Raw genomic sequence first — 22,425 nt, forward strand, 5'->3', positions numbered from 1 at the left:
TGGAACTTCCAATTCATTACTAGTTTTGCATGTTTTGACGTGAATCTATGCATATGCCCCCCTCGTTCCATTTAAATCTACATTTCTAATTTGTTGTTTTGTTTTTATTTTAATGTCATTGTTAATCCTATATTGTTATTCTATGTCATTGTAAATCACGCGTTGATGTTCATCACTGATTACATTTCAAGTTCATCCACATATTATTCCATTTTTTTTATCTAATATAATTGTTGGGCGATCAAATATATAGTAATAGAAATATATTATTACAAAAGGTTAACATTCAAATAGAGATAAATACTCATTTTGATTACCAAAAAATAATGACTCAAACGATTTGTTTATGCTATGAGATAAATCAACTTTTAGAAGTTTAGAATCTAACACAAGTAACTGTTTGTTCTATCCCCAATTATTCTATTCAATTTGTTTTATCCTCGATTATTATACTCATCTATCCTCAATTAGTCTACTTGATCGCATAGTTTTATAATGGTGATATCTACATATGATGTAAGACTTTGCAAAATTTACTTAGCATCAAGGTTGAGAACCATAAATCATAAATTGTAATGATGTAAAAGTATTATAGGATCAACTAGTAAAGCATAAAAATATAAGTCTTGAATAAAATTATATATATACGAAGTGAGAACATTTTAAAAATTAGGGTTTTGTGGTATTAAGGTGAAATTTTACGTTGAGAAGCTTGGTTGTGAAGTCATAAGAGAGTAAATTACTTTGGTGTGGTCTTAAGGCCAAACCATAACATTGATAATTTAAGATGAAAATATCATGATTTGATTTAAACATTGTTCATGGCATGTAGAACAAGAAAAAAAATGGTGGCTTTAGATGAGATTGTGAAAGGAGAAGTATGAGTGTGGAAAAAATGGTTTGGGGATGCTTATTTCAAAAGTAATGTCACTAGTTTGTGCAATGTAAGCTATAATTTTCATAACACTTTTATAAACTTGTTAACATTGTACTAACTTTTAAATGCTAGTTTTGTAAAGTTACAAAAAAATACTTAGAATATATATATATTCTTATTATGATTTTTTGTACAAAATATTTAAAAAATATAGTACCACGAGAGAAAATTTATAAAATATTGTTAGATAGATGATGTTTTGACTAAGAAGTTACTAAAAAAGAGCTCAAGAATGACAATGTTGTTGTCAGTCCCACTTTAGTCTCATTTACTCAATTCAAGTACTCCATTTCAAGAAAGTTAGAAGAAGGGAAAAAGAAATTGGAAGCTTAATAACAATCTCAATGATATGGTCAAGGAAGCTATTGTTGTTTTAGGAGTTGATATGCAATAATGTTATGAAAGGATCCCTCCAAAGGGTTGCTTTGGTGGTAAATTCAAGACACTTCTAATTAAATGATTAGGGTTCGAGTCTTGGGGTAGAGAGGGGGACCCATTATTCGGGTGGATTAATCGAGTGTCCAAAGGGTTTCAGACACCGTCATTTCAAAAATAATAATAATAATAATAATAATGTCTTGAAGGGAAAAGTAAAGCAAATGATTTTGTTGCTTACATCGCCTAAAAATGAATGAAAATACCACACCCTATAAAGGAAATAAAGGTGTTAATTAACTTCTTTAATTGGTTGCAATTGTTCAACAAGCATTATTTTGTTCAACACTCTTGATGAGGAGAATGAAGAAAAGTTGTTGGTCCATTTTGAAGATTATAATTAAGAAGTATTTTGCTTTGTAACATTTGATAACAAACGCCTATAGAAAATTGAGAAGGCATGGAAGTTGTTTAAATGCTCCATATAAATAGAGGAATAATAGCAACTAGTCATGTTGTAGTAACCTGAACAAAAATAAATAATAATAATAATAATAATAATAATAATAATAATAATAAATAAATAAATAAATAAATAAAATAATATATATCTTGGAGAAGATATTTGTAGATATTTATATATATAAATATCTTAGAAGAGATATTTTTAGATATTTATATATATATATATATATATATATCTTGGAGGAGATATTTTAAGTTACTTAAGAGTTAATTATGTATTTTTTATATATACTCTCAACTCTCTCTCTCTCTTCCTTTCTGTCTAAAATTTCAGATTCAATTTTCTCTCACTCTCTAGCTGCGGGAACTCTCTGCTAGTGCACCTCGGTTCTCTCTCCCTTTTTCCAGCTCGTAGGATCTCGTTGAACTGTACGAAATGTTTATGGAGTAAGTGTATTTATGTTTTCAGTTGAGGTTCCAAAAATCGACGGTTCAAAAGGTCATTTTTTAAACCTAAGATATATGATATCCTACTTTAAGTACAAACGAACGGTGGGAAGGCTGATTTTATGTTTTTAAACCATAAATACTACATTTTCATGGTTGCCTACGGGTTATGTTTAAAGTACACGAGATTGTGTAGCAGGTGAATACTATGTATGTATTATGTTATAACTGAAATGATAAATGTTAGTGAAATATTGAACTATTTGCAAAATATACTGGAACTGCTTGTGAAAATACAGGATGATGTTTACAGCCGTGAGGGCTAGGTATATGTTTAACGGCTGTGAGCCGGGTATGATATAACGGTCGAGGGCCGAAGTCACATGTCAAGTTTTATATGAAATGATTATGAAATATGATTTTATTACTTAAATTACACGATATGCTTTAGGAACTCTGATGGACCATTATGTTAGGAGCACGATACCGTTGCTAGGATTTATAAATGTGACCATGTGCGCCACACTATACTGCAAGAGTGGTGTAGCGATCTATGCCGATTAGCCTCGTTAGAGGGTGTACCATACTTGGAAGGCTGGACTTTCAAGACATGGTAGGGCAATCGGGGCATGCAAGTACGTTGCGGATACCTGCGTAGTCGAAGTTATGACGCGAATGAATGTTGACTTTGTCTGGGTTGATCACCCCATGCTTAGTCTAGCCTACGGGTAGCACAAGCCTAACCACGGGGGTTTATACATGGCGTTAGTCCCAGGAGGTGTCTTTTATGCATATCTGTACATTTATGTAAATGATGGTGTTATGAAATGAATGAAGTGTTTATGTTAGGAAAACGAAATGAGTATTTCCAACTGTATATGTATGTATGATGTTAAGACAACTATTTTTGATTATATGAAGAATGAATGCTTTCTGAAAGCACTAAAAGCATGCTGCCCACACACTGATATTAACTTGATCACCCTTACTGAAAAGTGTCTCACCCCAATATACAAATCTTATTTCAGGTCCTACATGATTTTGGGTATAATGTTTTGATAGTTTATGTAAGTTCCTGTATATGTGCTGGGCTTTGGCCAGGTTACCTTTTTGGGTTTGTAATAGTAGATTATGTTTTAGTATGTATGGATGTATGTGAGGAAACAATTAGAAACTCTTATAAGTTTTATTAGAAAATATATGTATCTTTATGTTTTTCGCTGTGCATGAATATGAAGATCAGTATGAAACACCCGATTTCCCTTATTTGGGCGGATAGTATATGTAAGGTATCAGAGATATGTATGATATGTATGTATAGAAACACTCCAGGCCCACGTGGCGAGTCGGGGCATTACACATGCTACCAATCCTTAGTTCAATTATGCTCACAAATTCAATTACAAGCAACTAAGATACTTACTTGCACACTTCTGTATGTCTATATATATTCTGATTGAAGTTGCAATATTTGGAGAAATTAATATAAGGGTCCTACCCCCTATGCATACATGTGCTAATTTTCTAGATATTAAATATGTTAAATGGATTTTCTGTAATATACATGAAAAAATGTAGAGACCTGAACCTTGAAATTTTATAAGAAAAGGGGAAAGGAAAATTTTAAAGAGGAACAACAGGCTTCGTCGATGAGAAGTCAATGAAATCCTAGTTCTCATCAACGAAGGCCCTTCTGAGGTTCGTCACCAAAATTTAAAGCATTGTCAACGAAGAGATCCAAAACGTCCGAAAATATCAAGTTTAGGTTCGTTGACGAAGCCCTTCTTTCGTCAACAAACGACCTTTTGTGGTTCGTCGACGAAGGTGCCACTTCGTCAACGAATTTGACCGGGTCAAGGGGGCTATAAAAGGAAATTTTGTTTGCTTTTTCATTAAGAAAACTAAATCTCTCTCTCTCTCTCTCTCTCACACACACACACACACACACACACACACACACACACACCCACGCCCATTGTTTTCGGGAAATAGGTAAGGGGATTATATTATGTCAATTATTTATGAGTTCTAACCGAATGGAATGTTAAAATGGTTTTTATATATATAGTTACGACTTTTCTAGGGTTTCCAAGCCTAGGGTTCAATTAACCGACTTTATTTTCGAAACCAACCATGCAAATTTAAATATGATATTTTTAAAGTATAGTATGAGACTTTCTGAACATTTTCACTGGTTGGGAAATTGTTATTTCGAACCATAGGCTTGTTTTAAAATCAACCAAAGATAGTAAGGTTGATTATCTCCATTTTCCCGTATTTATCTATATATCTATATTTAGTAAAATAACAACCTAGAGATATTCATACCCCAGTTTTAACAACAGTATTTACGTTCTCGAGCAGATGATTTATTTATGAGTTACTAGATGAAAATTGGGTGGCATGAGTATAGTTTTTAATTAACATTAAATGAGCAGGTTTTTTGTAATATTGAAATGTAATGGCTATATGCTGAGATATGAGATATGATAGTTATATGCCAAGAGATGATATAAGACTACTAAATGCCGAGCTTATGAAATGTCGGTTTTTACCGAACCAGTTTATGATAGATATGATATGCTAGTTTTTATTGAGATAGTATCTAGCATATATTTTAACATAATTTTGTACAGGTGATGTCCTATACAGTTTTATGAAATGAATAATGATTATAGTTTTATGAAATGAATTATGTTTCAGTTTTATTATGATGTAAATTGACATATATGCTTTTAGAGCCTTGTGTATATCAGAGATATGCATGAGCACGGTGCTGGGGCCATATGTGTAGAGAGGTGCAATCACACGTCTTAGAGTGTGTATATGGAAAGACGATTGGTGACCTAGGCAAAGTATTCCCCGATGTAGTAATTCTGGGGCTCCATCTGACGCAGTAATCCCGAATGACTCTACGTGGGTAGCATCTTCGGGTACGGGTAGGCACCATCGTACTACTATAGATATTGACTTAACTATAGTCGGTCGGCTATATGTTAGGTCCTGCCTTTGCGCCACACAACCCGTCATGAGGGGAACAATGTCAGAGTAGAGTATGTGAACGTGCGTGACGACGCTAGTTCTACAGACTAGGTTGTATCTTCTAGGCTTGTATGGGCATATTTACTATAGAAAGGGCTATATTAAGCAAGCAGTATGTATTTTTAGATTTATAAAGCAACACAGATTTTAAAATGCCAATTAAATGTATTTAAATGTTAATAGTGTATGTACATACGAATTCTCATGCTATCCACACACTGATGATAATATAATCTGTCTTACTGAGAGATGTCTCACCCTAACATATAAATGTTGTTTCAGGTCTTCCGAGGGATCGAGCCTAGCGTTCTGTCGGACTGAGTTTAGACAGTAGACAGTCCTTACCAGAGTCGGTAAGATGTTAGAAAATGTCTGTCTCTTTTGGGAATTGTAATAGTAGATTATGTTTTTAGTTATGTATGGATGTATATATGAAACAGTTAGATACTTTGACAACTTTTTAGAGGATGTATGTTTTCCGTTGTGTATGTTTATACAGATCAGTATGGAACACTCGTTTTTCCCTTGCTGGGCGGGTTGTATATGTATGGTATCAAAGAGATGTATGTTATGTATGTTTAGTGGCACTCCGGACCCACCTAGAGGGTCGGGGCGCTACAAGAAATCCATACAACACCTTTCTTACTTGGCTAGTGATTGCACACTTATGTTGTTACTTTGGGTCAATACTTTTTTCATTGTTTCTAAATTCATCCTCACCACTCATACCACCAACTACCAAAGGAATTCAATCATCTTAAATGACCTTTTCCAGAACAACTTCGATACTATAGTCAGGTCATCACCTAATCTTGAGTCAAGACCCTTACTAAATATTAAAGCTCTTAAAAAAAGGTTTTTTTGAACTAAGCAAATAAGAGTTGGAGAAGGTAGTAAGTCAAGAATATGTGGAAAAATAAGTGTAATAATCTATTAGTTTATCAATTAATTATTTTTGGATTGAAATTCTAAAATAGGAAAAAGTAAACTGATTTTATTGTTTAAACAAATAATAAGATAGTCAAAAGTTTTCACTATTTACTCTGTACAATTGTCTAGATTTAGTAGTTTCATAGTAAAAAGATTTTTAATACTAAAAAATATAGGGTAAAATTAATAACATCTCTTGATTTTTTTAGATATGATACCACATTTCTCTGAATTTTTGAAAACTATAAAAAAAACACACCGAAATTTAATTATGTGGACAAAATGAACCTTTCATTGTCAATAGTTAGTTAACTGTTAAGTTTAGGTAGAAAATAATTTTTACTTTAATCAAATGACATTTTTACCCTTTCATTTAACTAAAACAAGATAAACTAAGAAAATGACATCAATTTAATGAATTAAGTTGGAAAGATTTGTTAATTAAAATATAATATTTTGAAAATCAAGTTGGTAAGTGAATTGTACATCTAACCGATTTATAGGTTAATTGATCCAATTGGTATTTATTTGAGTCAACGTGTCCAATAAGCATAAATAGAAACAAATGAATAATAACAAATCATAAAAACAAAGTTTGATAATTACAATGTTATGAAATGTTTGTTATATACAATTTTCATGCTAATTAATCGTCTAATCACTTCTCAAAAATAAATAAAATATAATATAATAATTTTAAATTGTAATAACTTATCAAACATAGTGTCAGAAAAAAATATAAATAAATATTCAAAGTTCATGGTTCAAAGATTAAAATTTGAAAAATGAATATTAGTTAGCTTGTGCATAAAATGTAACTAATAAATAGATAAAAAAGCAACTCAAATTTTATTTAATTGATTGTCCTTACAATTTTGAGTTGATTAATTCAGGGTTAGCTAGTTAATTCGTTGATATTTCTTAATCTTTTTTAGGTTGTTAACGTTATTTAGGTTGTTTACTTAATGATTGACTAACAGTTGACTAATAGATAATTAATTTTATTATTTATTTTTTATAACCTAATGGTTGAACTCTTAACTAATAGAAGATAAATTTCATTAATAAAATTAAATCTTAAGGAAATTTTGAGTAAAAGAAGGGATGGAGTTCAACTTTGGAAAACTCAAGGGTGTTGATGGAAAATATATGTTATTAATTAATATTCATAATTTTTAAATAAATTTATTTTTATATCTCTACTTATAAATATAATTAATAAATATTATTCCATTCTCTTAATTTTATTATTAGAGAATGTAATAAATACTGAAATTAAATGAAATAAGAATAAACTAGAAAAGAGGATTTAACAAAAAAAATATAAAATAAAATAATAAATTTCATTATGCGAACGGAAAGACCGTTGATCATTTTACAAATCAAGGGTTTTGTTGTTTTGCGGTGGTGGAGCTGGGGACAGCTCATCGCGACCGTCCACATCAGGTGGAGCCCACTGTTTATTACGATAAACGGTCCATCTTTTCCACTGTACACATCCACGAGTTGCTGTTACCGGAGGGGGTAGTACCGTAGGAGTGCTATGCATAAAAATGAAACTACGTCTTCCCTCTGCAGTCTTCGCTTTAGTTTTCATCGTCACAAAATAAAGGCAGACGGACGGCAGCAGCCTCGCAGTCGCAGCTGCCTCTTTCCCTCTGGCTCTCTCTCCCTCTGGTTTCTCTAGGCTCATCTGATGGCTTCTAGCAAGGTCAGTGCTCTCTCTCTCTCTCTCTCTCTGTATGACGATTATCATAATTTTGTTGAAGCTGTGAATCTTGTGATGCAATGTAGCATTTCAGTGTCTATGACAATCCTTTATGTTGTTCTATTGTCTCCTTCGATTGCATCTCTATACCTGTGCTAATTTTGACCTTGATTGTTTTTTTCCATCGTTGTATTCTCTTTATTGGTGAAGCTGTATTTATTGCCCTAATCTTAACCTTGTAGGTGGATAACCGTGGCTCATTCGGATCAAAACGGTCCCGGAGCGATTGTAAGTTTAATTGTTCTATTTCCCTGTTATATCGTTTCTGCTTTTATTTTATTTTATTTTATTTTATTTTGAAATTTTTTTAGAATTGCTTGTGTGTGTGTGTGTGAGAGAGAGAGAGATGGTTTAGAATTCCTGGATGAGTTTACTCTCCGCTTTATTGATTTTGGGTAGTAGTATAAGCAGCGTCAAGTTATTGGGGCTGTTTCTTAAATGTTTATGTTTGCTGACTTTCACATCTCATCACTTAGTTAAAAATGAAATACGTTATTTTTCGATTGCATTGGAGGTTCTCACTGGGCTGGACTGTGGGAGGTAGCTCGTCTCCCTGCCTACATCCCTTCCCCCATTTCTTTTGGTTTGAACCATCAACCTCCATTGAAATGCCAAGATTTAATGCATGCCCCCTTGGGGACGAGAATGAATTATTTTGAGCGGATTATGCTTTTTCACCTGGGTTGTTCTTTTGCAACTCATTGAGGATTTTTTTTTAGCTTATTAGTTAGAAATATAGCCATAATACTATTCTGCTTTTTGTTAATAACTTAATATATTATATAATACTAGACAGGTGGAAGCGTAACATGTGTGGGACTGTCACAGCAAGAAATGTTCTGTTGATGGGGGGGGGGGGGTGTTGGTGGAGTCTTCTCTTTTCTTTAATAACTTAATATAATATAATTGATGGGCAGTTGTGTTCTGTGTTGGACAATCACTGCAAGAAGCATTCTGGTGAGAGAGAGAGGGGTGGTTGTTAACTTTTAGCCAAGTATTAAAGGCCAGCAACATTCTGACATTATTTAAGTTGATGTCAGCCTAGGCTTATCTACATTTGTGGATCACTTCCTGCAAGGCAATGTTGGTACTATTGTAATGATCTATTTTGTATCTCATAATTTATAGGCCTTTTGTTTTCCTTGCTTGGTTGGGGATTTAGTGAAGTCCTCATCTCTATGAAATTTTGGAATCAAATTACTGACCCAGTCACCTAGGTGCAACTGATTGTGATAGTGGAGATTTGTTGTTACTGGATATATTTAAATTAGTGGTAACTGGTTACTTTCCTGGAAACAATTGTGAGAGAGAATTTCTGTCTATATGGTTTCCATTATTCCTAAACTTTTTATTATCTTTTAGTCATACAATCCATTTACCATTTATGCACTTCAATTTTTCTAAAAGCATCTTTTGTCCATGCCAGCTTCACGGAATGAAGGAGACTGGACTTGTCCAAAATGTGGAAACGTGAACTTTGGGTTCAGAACTGTTTGCAACCGCGGAAAATGTGGTGCTCCTCGACCACCAACCACTCCAGTATGTTAGTGGTGCTTTTTATTATTTCCAAGTGTGTCATTTGTCACCCAGAAGTTTTGTTTGTTTGTTGTTATCAGGTGGTGGAGCTTCTGAACAAATTTCATAGGCGAAAGACAAATATTAAATACACCTTTAGATTCTAGAAATTAGTTCTTTCAAGTTTTTGTTTTTTGGTTTATGGTGAAAGAAATATATTAAGAAAGAGGAAAAAAGTCTCAGTTTAGGAGAGGATAAGAAACCAAAGCCCCAAACAAACTCTGAATTAGAAAACCCTTCTTTCTAGCAATTTTTTGGAGAAAAATCAAGGCACGAATATATTATTTGGAATAAAAATACAAGAATACAAATCAGAGCTTATTAACATCTTTTATTAAGAATATATAAACTGAAGCTCGCTGCAAAATTAAAAAAATTTGTATAGTTCCTGCCAATGTGGGGTTTGGGAGGAGGGGGGGGGGGGGTTGGTCTGACACAAGTTTGGAATATGATTGGTTGTGCAACATTTTTAACATTGATATCATTGTCTTTGTCTAGCATAGAAAAGAACGAACAACATTAGGTGTGGCATCTGGCCCATGTTTTCATTTTGCGGTCATTTTTATGGCTACATATAGATTATAATTTCTTGAGTGTAATAGGGACAACATTGTTATAAATTTTAAAATATTACATAAAAAAGTTTACAAGCATTGCAATTATATGTATGTCAGGTGTTTACGAACAATAACTTAAAATATATACTACTCTTTATGCTCCTCACTCTTTCATTTGGAAAGCCAAAGCCCCTCCTAAGGTTTACTCTGGTTTAGGCTTTTTTGTGGACAGCAATCTTTGAAAAAATTAATACCAGTGACATGCTTCAGAAAGAGAGAGCTGGCAGGTTTTTTTCGCCTGATGTGCGTCTTAGCTGTTTTAAGAGTGGAAAGACCTGCTCACACTGTTCTTACATTGTCATTGTTCTTGTACCCTCTGGAGTACATTGTTTGGCATTTTTGGAGAGAGTTGGGTGTTTCCTTTTCATGGTTTAAATAACGGTAACAGTAAATGTAATGGTAATTGTTACAATGTGACGTTGCAGTTGTCACAGAAGCTCCCCAATGGGTAACGTTGGTGAATTTATTTTTTGCATTAGTGAATTTGTTAAAAACATATAGATTCACATGTTTTGATACCAGAATCCTATAAAACTAACGCTTCAAATGTTTTTTAGTACATTCTAATCAATTTAAATATGGCATATACTACAAGCATCAGATGTCATCTTGCATTCATTTGCTACTTTTTAATCCTTTATTGATTATAGTGAAGTTTAAATTGATAAATCATAAATATAAAGAAATATAAAATATAGAGTGCGATCTTTTGTACTTTTGTAGTCTTTAATGAAATTCGGTTATCCAAATAGGCAATATATATATATATATAATGTTCATATGTTAAACGAGAATGAAACTGCGTGGAAAAGGAATGCATTTTTGTCTCTAAATTAGGCATAAAAACACAAAAAAATTTGAAAAAACTTAAGATACATACATATTTAATTTAATCAAAGAAAAAGTTGGATTTATTTGAATGCTAGTTATTGAAAAAAATGCATACTAAAAATCAGGGAAAACAAATCCAATATATATATATATTTTATAAAAAAACTACCAACTAAAAATAAATCAACTTAAAATTGAGTTTCTAAGCTTCAATAAAGGGGAAAAAAGAGGAAAAAAATGCAAAAAAAAAAAAAGAGAGACTCTAAAACTTCCGTCAGTTCAACACTGTAATTCTGTAACAGCCCATAACAGCAGTCAGCAGTTACGGTGCCGTAACAGCCATTGTGGTTGTGAATTAGAGGACCTCCGGGATATTGCCTTGTAGCAATCATGGAAGCCACCGATACCATTATGTAATGGCTGTTACATGCTGGTTTTTAAAACTATTGTTTGTCCTTTGTAGAGGCATTTTGTACTGTTTAAGGCGTTTAGAAAGGGGAAGTAGTGAGAGGGTTTATGGCAGTGGCCAACTTTGGCTGTATTTAGTTGGAGAGAAACGCCCTAGAACCTTTAAGAACTTCGATCCTCCTCTTAACTCGCTTTGGTATGGTGGTGTTTCTCGCGTTGCTTAGAGTTTCGGCAAATGATTTCTTTTTGCATTTCTCATTATCAAATCTACTACAGGACTGGGTTGCTTTGATTGAGTATAGCTGTTTTGTAATATTTGTTCCTTGGTTTTCTAGTTTCAACTTTTTTTTTTTTTTAAATTTCTCTTAGACCCAAAAAAGAGAAGTGCACAGATGGCATTTGAGTTGGATCAAATTAAGTGCACTATGGGCTTTAATTTATGTGCTGAAGCCATTTGTGAGAAGAAAGGCGTACGTAATTTTTTTAGCTCTACAAAGTTTAGGCCCAGAATCTCCATGCGCTTTAAAGAAGCTTGAAGCTCTTGGTTCACTTCTTAATGATCAAGAGAAAGAGATTAAAGATATATTGCCAAATCGAGAGTTCTTATTAAAGAGTTCTTTCTTATTTGTGATGTAGGACGAGAAGCGGCTATTTGGATGGATCATTTCGACCCAATTAGGAGGCCTATGTCAAAGAATAGGGTGAATGGTTTACTGGGTCTGAAACCCAAATGTGCTTAGTTATTTAGTTGTTTAAGTATGTGTGTGTAGTTGCTTATTAGGATTATTTATGTTGGGGGCTTGTTTGTAGTCATTGTGTATTCTAGGGGTATGTTTGTAATATAATGTAGTTTTAGGCATATGTGGGTAATTTCATTTGTTTAGAGGCTTTCTTATAAATAATGTATGAAAGCCATGTTGGAGGCAATGTTAATGGATTTGAATTGAAGTAAACGTTAATTTTCCCCCTTGTATGTCCTCTCCCCTCCCTTTGGTTCCACTATGGAGACAGTGCAATGTGATATCCTTCCTCAAAATTTGTCACATTCTTTTGGGCCAACCATGGTTATTTGATAGGAGGGTGAAGCATGATGGATATGAGAATTCTTATTCTCTCTCCATTGACAAAAGAAGTATACGTTTATGCCATCATGAATTCTTCTAGTCACCAAGTTGAAGCGTACTGCTGGTTCCTTTCTTATGGAACGAGATGACTCTATTCATGGTGATGGACTCGTGAGTTTCCCCCCCTGGTATCTCCTCTCTCCTCCCTTCCCCTTCCTTCTTCTCTTTTAATTTCTCCATGGTTGCAGAACCTTGATGCTGCCCCTGTATCACTTTGCTTTCTAATTTAAGAAATGGGTTGCATTCTTTTGATGTGTCTGGTTTGAAAGGTAATTTTTCTTCTGTTTTAGATGAAGATATGGGAAGCATGTGTGAATATGAAAATGTCTTGATAATAGATCTATTGCTGGTAGAGAATGGGATTTTTGGAAGGATAATTTGTTTGTAATCCCACATTCTGATTCTGCGAATGAGACCGATAATGAGTCAAATGCTGTAATTAGTTTGGAAGATGTTCCTTGGTTCCATTAACAAGAATATGGGAAAGATAGTCCAATAAAGCTCTGTGAAGAAGCACATACTAGTGTTTACCATTTGAGGAACACTGATACCAAAGTAAGAGACTTGATGGGAAAGGGTTCTTTGGCCATTGCTTCTAATCTTGAGCCTAATCCCATTGATATTTCTGGATTCCATGCCTATTGAGAGGGTGGTTGACGATGTTAATGTTCTTCTGTTGAAGGATCTGAGAGCTTCTTGTTCTCAGAGAGGTATTTTTTCCATCCTCATTCATTTTATTTTTTTTAATGATGTTGTATGCCAACTTGCCAAGGGGAGGACTCCAGTGAGGGTGATGTCACTGCTACTACTCCTTTGGGTCTTTTAGAGACAAAAGAGATGTGGAAAAGCTCCAAGAGGATTTGGGTTTAAAGTTAGTGAGTCCTGCTGGCCATGAGGTGAAGATGGGAGTTAGTCTTAGAACTTATGAAATACAAAAAAAAAAGTTCAAAAGGAACTTAGTAAGTTAGCCTCTTCTATTAATTATGGGAGGGTTAGAGGAGAAGGTGGGGAGTGAAAAAAAAAAAGGGGGGGGGGGTTTAAATGAAGCTCATTAGTTAGAATGTTAGGGCTTTAGGAGATTTTAGGAAGAGGGGTTTAATTTTGGAAGTGTTCCTTAGGCATTCGCCTTATTTAGTTTTACTTAAGGAAACTAAATTAGAGAATGTAGGTGGGAGGTGGTTAAGAGTATTTGGGGGTGTTGGTGTAAGGAGTGGGAGTTTATTTCTTCTCAGGGGTCTTCGAGGGGCATTCTTGTTGTTTGGGATACCCAATTCTTTACTAAAATTGATAGTCTTGTTGGGTTCTTCTCCCTTTATGGTGGATATTAAAGGTAGAGGTCAATGGTGGGTCAAGTTTGTTTATGGTCCTTTGAGACCCACTTTTTAGTCTTTTTTCTTAGAGTAGTTGTGTGGCATATGCGGTTTTAGGCTTTGGTCCCCTATATGGATTGTAGGTGGTGACTTCAATGTTTTTAGGTTTCCTAGGGGAGAAAAAGGGGGAAGCAGGTTTTCTTCAAGTATGCAGTATTTTGATAGGTTTATTAGGGATTGTGGTTTGATGGATTTGCCATTGGGTAATGCCCTTTTTCTTGGTCTATGGGTGGGGAGAGAGTTGTTGCTAGTCGGTTAGACATGTTTTTTATTCTGCAGTTATTAGGAGGATGAGTTTTGTAATCTTTTCCAAATTGTTGTCTAGACCTTCATTTGATCGTTTTTTTGTCTTGTTGGAATGTTCTAATGGTGAAGTGGGTTCCTCTCCTTTTTGGTTTGAAAATATATGGCTTGATCATGATTATTTTCCTTCTGTGGTTAGAGATTCTTGGGTTGTGGATCTAAAGAAGGGCTGGGCAGGGTTTAGGTTTATGAGGAAGCTTAAGCGTCTTAAGGAGTCTTTGAAGATTTGGGATAGGGAGGCTTATGGTGATATTAGGACTAAGAAGGCTTTCATTATGCATGAGTTGGTTTTTTAGATAGAAAGAGGAAGGTGTTATTCTTTTGGAGAGTGAGGAGGCTGAATGGGTTTTGTTGAAGAATTAGTTGGAGGATTTGATTTTTAAGGAAAGGAGTTGGAGGCAAAAGGCAAAATTTAAATGGGCTAAAGAAGGCGATTTTAATACAAAATTTTTGCATAGATTGGCTAATGGGAAGATGAGAAAAAACATGATGAAGGAATTGGATTTGGGAGAAGATGAGGTTATTTTTTATCCTAGTTTGGTTGCAAATGAGATTACTAATTTCTTTTCCAATCTTTATTTGGAGGATGATTTTTCTAGCCCTATGATTGAGGGTTTAAAATCCCATTTCTAGGTGTCATGTGAGATTGTTGGAAAGACCTTTTAAGGAGGAGGAAGTGAAGGCAACTGTGCTCAAGATGGAGTGAGATAAGGCTTTGGGTCCAAATGGGTTTAATATGGCTTTTTTTTCCCAAGATTATTGAGGTGTGGTTAGTATGGGTTTGTTAAAGGTCTTTAATGAAATTTACTGTAAATTTGTTATAAGATCTTGAGCAAGAGCATTAATTGTACTTTCATCACTTTGGTGCTTGAAAGGAATAGATCTCTTATGATTGCTGATTTAAGACCTATTAGTTTAGTCATTAGTGACTAGCGTGTATGTCATTGCTAAACTTACTAGCTAATAGGTTGAGTGCAGTGTTTGATGACACTATTTCTAAGGCTCAAAGTGTGTTTGTAGGGGGTAGGCAAATTGTGGATTCTATTTTTGTTGCTAATGAGGTAGTGGAGGAGGTTCGTAGGAAGAGTGAGAAGGGTATTCTTTTTTCTTCGTGATAAGAAAGACTCTTTTTGGATATTTTGACTTCTTCAATATTTTGGGGCTTAAAATTAATATGGAAAAGAGTGGTTTAGCATCCATTAGTTTGACATTTAGTAGGTCTTTGGAGTTGGCTTTGTTGGTGTGTTGTGGTCTTTTTGGTTGGCCCCTTGTCTTGTCTAGGTGTCATGTTTAGTGGTATATGGTAAATCCTTAGTTTGTGGTTTACTGGGGCCTGGCGATGGAGAGAGTTTCTAAGATTTGGATGGGTCGAAGGGGGCATTATTTTCTCTAGGGGGTCGCGTTGCTCTTATTTAGGCTTGTCTTGCTAGGTCCCTCTTTGTCATTTGTCTATTTTTTAGATTCTAATGGGGGATAGGCAATAAGATTGAGAAGATCATGTGATATTTCATTTGGTCTGGGGTTTTAGGGATTAGAGAGATCATCTTGTTAAAGATTGTCTGCAGGTCTAGATTGAGGGTGTCTGGGTCTTGGTACGTTGGTGTCTTAAAACACTGCTCTTTTGGCAAAAATGGTTATTGTGGTTTCCTTAGCGGAGTCCTCCCTCATGCATAATGCCATTAAAAATAAATTTGGATTACATTTGAATGGGTGGGATCCTAATTTAGGTATAGATGTTTTTCGGGAAGCTCATGGAGGTGTTTTGCTCAGATGTACCCCGCTCTTTATTCTGCATACTAATTTTTTATAGGGTAATGGCTCTCGGACTCATTTTCGTGATGGGTGGATAATGTTGCTTTGTCAAATTATTTTCCTCATCTTTATCGTTTAAGTTCAGGGACATAATGAGGTTATTTCCTTCTTTTTTAATTTTGAAGGTCATTCGTATTCTTGGGATTTCCATTTGTAGAGTTGTCTTTATTATCAATATTATTGGAGAATTGCTTTCCTTCCTCTAGGGAGGATAGTAGTTCGTGGTCTTTAGGCTCGGCCCTCGGGGATTTATTCTTGCAAATATTTTTTTGATTACTTGATTAATGCTATTATTTTCTTTCCATTCTATAAAATTATTGGAAGGCCAAAGATCCCTCAAAGATCAAGGCTTTATTTGGTTGGTTGTTCTTAATAGAGTTAACACCAACAATTTTTTGCAGATTATCAAAGGCAATATCTCCCAATATCTGTGCTCTTTGTCTTGATAGTTCCAAAACATCATCACATTTGTTCATGCATTGCTCATTTGCTTGGAATACATGGAACAAGCTTTTTTATCTTTTGGGAGAAAATTGAGTTTGTCCACAGTCAGAGTAGGATTTGCTAGCGACTTCTTTTTCTGGTTTTGGTAAAAGGAACGCTGCTCTTGCTTTGTGAATTTCTGTGTTCTTTGCAGTTTTGTGGGGTTTATGACTCGAACAAAATGCTTGTTTATTTATGGGGAAAAGCTAAACTTATCTTTGTTATGGGAGAAGATTCATTATTTGCCTCACTTAGGTGTTTTTCTGTTGGTTGTTTTTGAGGAGTGAGGTTTTCTGATATTGAAAGGGATTGGTTGGCTTTGCTAGTCTTATGGTGGCATTTTGAGTTATAGTTTTGTTTTGTTTTGTTCTTGCTTTTTTTTTTTTTTTTTTTTCTGTTTTTTATAAACTTTCTTTCTTTTATTGAGGAGGATTTCTTCTTCCCCTTGTATATTCCTCCTTTTAATAAATTCCTAAAAAAGAGCTTTCAAAGAACCTACCCTGTGATTTTCCACTGTGCTCATGTATGTGGTGTATCACCTTCCCATTTTCATTCTAAAAAACCTGGGCAAAGTCAATAGTTAGTTTGCATAGTTTTTTTCATTTGATCAATACCAGGCTAGTTAAGTTCATCAACCACAGACCCGAATATGCTGACCTTTTCTAAGAACCACCATTGAAACATACAAAACCAAAAAAAAACTCTGACAGTATAAATAAAATGATTAATCTTGAAGAGTTTTCCAATTGAATTCTATAAGTTACCACATGCAATTTTGCATTTTAATCCAGTGGATAGACCGGTATGTGTCATGTTTGTGCTTCATTTTCTCAGAGAGACATAAAATATGGTACTTGTTTATTATTAATCTGATACCTACAAAGCTAATAGGCTTCTTTTTATATTCTCCCCAGTAAACTTGGCAAAAACAGTGCTTATTATGGCTGTCTTGCTTAGTTGCTTTATGTTTGATTATAACTTGCAATTTAAGTAATTTATTCTGGGTGTTGCAGACTGCCCCTATTACTAGCCCTTATAATCCTCTACCTTATTATTATGGAGGCATTGGAGCCGTTCCACCTATGCCACTTGGAATCTCCAGCAGGTACGGTCCCCCGGTACCCCTGCCTGGACTGCGATATGACTACGGTGGACCTGGGAGTGCCCATGGACCTTATGGTCTGATGACTACATTTCCACCTGCAAATTTGGGAGGTAAATGGATTCTCTCTCTCGCTGTGTGTGTGTGTGTGTGTGCATGCTCATGCAGTAATGGGTGTGCATGGGCAAGTATGCATGCACGAGCTTGTGTGCTGTGGCCTTCCAAGCAAACATAGTTTATCTTTTTTGTGCTTAGTTATGGTTGTTTATCGTAAATCTGTATCTTGATGACTGTGAAGAGGAAGGAGTATATGTGTGTACAAACTTAAGAAAAGTTACAATGCTGCTGGAAACAAAAAAAATCTTTTTTTGATTGAAAGCATTCAAATGCAAGATAAGGTCAAAAGGTGTTGCATGCTGTACAGTTAAAGCCACTCCAGCAGTCCATTTGGATGTTGATTTGAAAAGCCCGGACACCTAACTGAACAATTTGTATTGTAAATGTATATGATAGTGAATGGCTTGTAGATTCTAGGACAACCAAAGTTGTTGGTTCTTTTGCTGTTAAAAATTAAAAAGGATCATTTCAAACAAGACAATATGTGAATTGTATTTTGAAGCAAGGTAGTTGTCCCACAGATCATATCCCAAGCTAAGAATCAGCCTAAGCATTGTATTATGCTGCCGGTTCTCGTATTTTTGTGGTCATTGTGGTTCAAAGTGAAACAACAGAGCAATTCCATAGGGCTATGATGATCCAAGCCGGAAAAAGCTTGCATCAGTGTCTATGATGGATATGTCAATGCAACTTGAAGTATCTAAGATTTGGAAGATGGGGGGCTGGGGGAACCTCATCAAAATGATGATGCCCAGGTGTGCATATGCCTGTCTGTGACTTCACTCACATATTTGCACATGAATTAAAGCTATATTACTTTTTCCACATTTTTAGGCATATTGGGTTTTAAGTAAAAGTTCATATTACTTTCTTTTGAAACAAACTTGAAATGCTAAGGAAATTCATTATCCAATACTCATGACAGTATCATCGTATCTTCGGAATGTGATAAAATTGTAAACAACTATAATCTATATTCAACTCGTTCTACTAATTCCTTGTTGATCATATTCTCTTCAAAATCTGGATGTCACAAATTCATGTTTGTGTCCTTTAAAGCACAATTTCCTCTCTCTCTCTCTCTCTCTCTCTCTCTCTCAACCTTTTTGAGTGAATAATTGGTGTATTAATTGCTGCAGGCATGGGTTATGGTTCTGGGCCCACCATCAATGGATATGGATATGGCTTTCAAGGATCTCCATGGGCTGGAGGAGATATTCCTGATAATAATGCCTCTCGTAAACGTCGTGGAGGTGATTTATTATGGTTTATAAACTTTCCTATTAGCTTCTTAGTTTCTAGTTCTATCATTTAGCGTTTTCCGTTTTCATTTGGCAAGTGATACTTTTATTGTAGTATCTGTAAAAGCCTAGCAAATGTTGCAAGACAATTGATGATTTGATGCCCAAAAGGCAACAGAAGGTCTCAAGAGAGAGATGAGCATTTTGTGCTTGGAATAATTAACCTATGAACATAGTAAAAATTCATTAAATAAAAAATCAGTTTGTAAAATGTATGTGTGAATATATAGCACAAAATGATATATATATATATATATAGTGTGTGTGTGTGTGTGTGTGAGAGAGAGAGAGAGAGAGAGAGAGAGAGAGAGAGAGAGAGAGGTCTTTCTTTTCTTTTTTTACCTTGTTTTAGAAGTATTTGATGGACATCAATTTTTGGTGGAGAATGACTTCAATCAGAGATAATTACCCAAGAAAAAAATATTTCAATCAGAAAAATTATTATCTAAATGTAAAATTTTCAAGGCAACATATATATGTGAGAGAGAGAGAGAGGGGGGGGGGGGGAGAGAGAGAGAGAGAGAGAAAGAGAGAGAGAGTTCTTCCTTATTTTCTTGTTTTAAATGTATTTGATGGACTTCAATTTTTTTGTGGGGAATGACTTCAATTGGATCTAACTACCGAAGAAAACAAAATATTTCAATCTGAACAATTATGATCTAAATGTAAAATGTCCAAGGCAATATAAAAGCCCCAAAACCACAAAACAAAGTCAATATATTAGAAAACGAAAATAACTGCATCATATGATTTATTGAGGCTGGTTGCTAAATAGAAAGCCAGTTTTGTCATGGTTGATGGCTAAGTCATTTTTCTGACCCTGTCATCAACTAAGCATGTACTTCCCCCTCAAAACACAAACAAGTTATATTAGGAGCATATGTAGCACCATCCAGTTGTGAGTCTTTGAGCAGTAGACCTGTATGCTGAATCATGCCTACTGCTATGGGCTTATGTCTAAAGGAGAAAGTGTGAAACTGTAGCATTGGCTTAAGCTAGCCTTTGGAAACACGGACTCTGATACCTTTATGATGAAATAATGAGCTAAAACTATAATGATGCGCCTCATACATCCTTCAAAAACACTGGCTCTAATCATTGATAATGCAATGTGCCTTCCCAGACTTGGATGTAGTATGTATATAACCAATATTTTGCTCATCGCTGGATTTAGTTCATCGCAAAATTGAGTTGGCTTTTGTTTATTATTTTCTCTTGTTTATGTGATTGCTGGAGCCAGAATTATATTATTTTTTATTTAGTTTATTTTTTATTAGAAGGTAATATATTGAGTTTCCTTTGGACAGAACGCATTGCCTTGGCCATTCCATATTCATCTAGAATGTTATAATCACACTCTCTTTTGCTTGTGATAATTTCAGGGCCAGATGGTTTATCTGAAGGGGATTGGGTTTGTCCCAAATGTGACAATGTTAACTTTGCATTTAGAACCACATGCAACATGAAGAAATGTGGTGCCCCTAGACCATCTTTTGTAAGTCTTCCTCATTTGCTTTACAATTTGTATACGTTGTTGTGAGTTTTGAAGTTCCGTTGTTCATTTTAATTATTCTAAAGGGAACAGAAAAGTCCAAACAAATCCCCCAGTACTACAGAGGCAGTCTTGTAAAGCATGACAGCCTGAATCAGCCAGCTAGAGGAAGATGAACACTATAGTTCTAACTTTGAAAAAAGTATGACTACCAATATATCGTTTCCTAATTTATTTTCATTATTGAGAGGATACCACGTGCTCAATCTATCACATTCCCTTCCTTTCAGTCCCAAAAACAGTGATCACATGGACATTGGATTCTTCTCTTCTAATTAACAAATCACATCCTTATTTCTCCTTCCAAATTCCCAATAGCACAAACTTTCCCAAATATTTTGTTGTGATTTGGAAAGAAATCATTTATTCCATCCAGTTGCATCTAAATGATCCCACTGGATTAATATTGAAGTTAAAATGTTCTAGGTTTTGTGGGTGAGGTGGGGAAGAAATTTTTGAGTTAGCATCAGAATGGCCACTGGTATAAATGGCATAGATGGTGCAAATGAAAATGATGAATAATGTGCTTCACTGTTTGGTTACTGCTAACATATCAAGTTTTACTTTAGTCTTGTGACACTTCTACATGAACGTGCAGCTTGAGATCACAAACTCTGTATCAGTGTGTTCATTTCACAGCTTGTAAAACAATAGCTAATCCTAAACATATACTTAATTGCATGTATTTATTTAGTGTTTCGTTTTGCATGCATTCTTGTAGGGACCAAACCAGTCAGATTCTGGTGTACCAGAAGGCAGCTGGACCTGTAGCAAATGTAACAACCTCAACTATCCATTTCGAACGATATGTAATCGGAAGGGTTGTGGGAACCAAAAGCCTGCTTCTGACTAGTAGGGTACTGCTGTACCTGCAGGGGTTAGTAGTAGATCCACCATTCTGCCATGTATTAGCAAGGTTATGGAGACCATTTTTTGATCATCCTAGATGTCAAGCATCAAAGCCTTTGTTTCAGATATGAAACACTTGCTCAATTAGCATGGGGATTGGTAGATGAATTTGAGAGGTGCTTCATGGACAAGTTTATGCCTTCTGTGTTGGAGAAAAGGTACCCAAAACTGTCCAAAAAAAAAAGAAGAGGAAAGTGCAAGAAGGAACAGAAACTTATATGATGGAGAAGAAAAAGTTTGAATTTTTTTCTCCTAATATTTGCAATTGTTATTTTGTTATTTATGCAGTTATCTGCACCTTTTGGTTTGTTGTCAGATGAAGTTAAGTTAGCTGTAGGGATTGATGGATGAGTATGCTCAAGAAAAATAGCAAGGAAACATATCATTTTACTTTAAAGGTGGTGGCCATGTTCTTTCCAATACATGGATTGGCATTTTTATAAGTGTCATGATTAGGGTTATCTTTTCCAATAGCTTTTGAGTTATTAAGCCTTGAAGCACGCAAATCAAATTGATGGATTATGCCAATGTGAAATGTTAGGGTTAAGTCTTTAAGATCTTAGCCATTTGTACTGCAGGCCCCATTGTGGAGTCTTTAACAGCATGGACATGGACGGCTAGGGTCATGGGACTGTCCTGATCAATTATGCTATTTTTCTGGTGGCATGTATGTCATCTTTCTTGCTCTCCCCACCTGTGCATGCAACTGCAACAGGTTCCGGTCAGGGGCCTAAATGCCTTATTTGTAGCTCGTCCCATTTGGTGCAACAGGTTTCTGGGCATGGCCTAAGGGTTTCATTTTGAGTGGTGGTTTAATTTTTTGAACTGTAGTTTGGAAATGTGTAGAATCACTACAAAGAATGTGTAGAATCACTACTTCGCAAAATAGACTACTGCAGCGTTTGGTATGAAGTCATCCAATATTGTGTAGAATCACAATGTTTACCTATGCAAGCT

General features: G+C 35.0%; 1 protein-coding gene across 1 annotated transcript; it reads left to right on the plus strand.

The window, feature by feature from the left end:
• The first annotated feature begins 7,693 nt into the window (after positions 1-7,693).
• LOC131166956 (ranBP2-type zinc finger protein At1g67325-like) lies at positions 7,694-21,865 on the plus strand. The gene is made up of 7 exons (XM_058125627.1): positions 7,694-7,907; positions 8,147-8,192; positions 9,391-9,503; positions 17,501-17,702; positions 18,846-18,959; positions 20,390-20,502; positions 21,281-21,865. Exons 1-7 carry the CDS (start codon positions 7,893-7,895, stop codon positions 21,410-21,412), a joined length of 735 nt encoding a protein of 244 aa, XP_057981610.1. The 5' UTR covers positions 7,694-7,892; the 3' UTR covers positions 21,413-21,865.
• The last annotated feature ends 560 nt before the right edge of the window (positions 21,866-22,425 follow it).

The sequence above is a fragment of the Malania oleifera genome, chromosome 10 (assembly GCF_029873635.1).
Source record: "Malania oleifera isolate guangnan ecotype guangnan chromosome 10, ASM2987363v1, whole genome shotgun sequence".
NCBI classification, from domain to species: Eukaryota; Viridiplantae; Streptophyta; class Magnoliopsida; order Santalales; family Ximeniaceae; genus Malania; species Malania oleifera.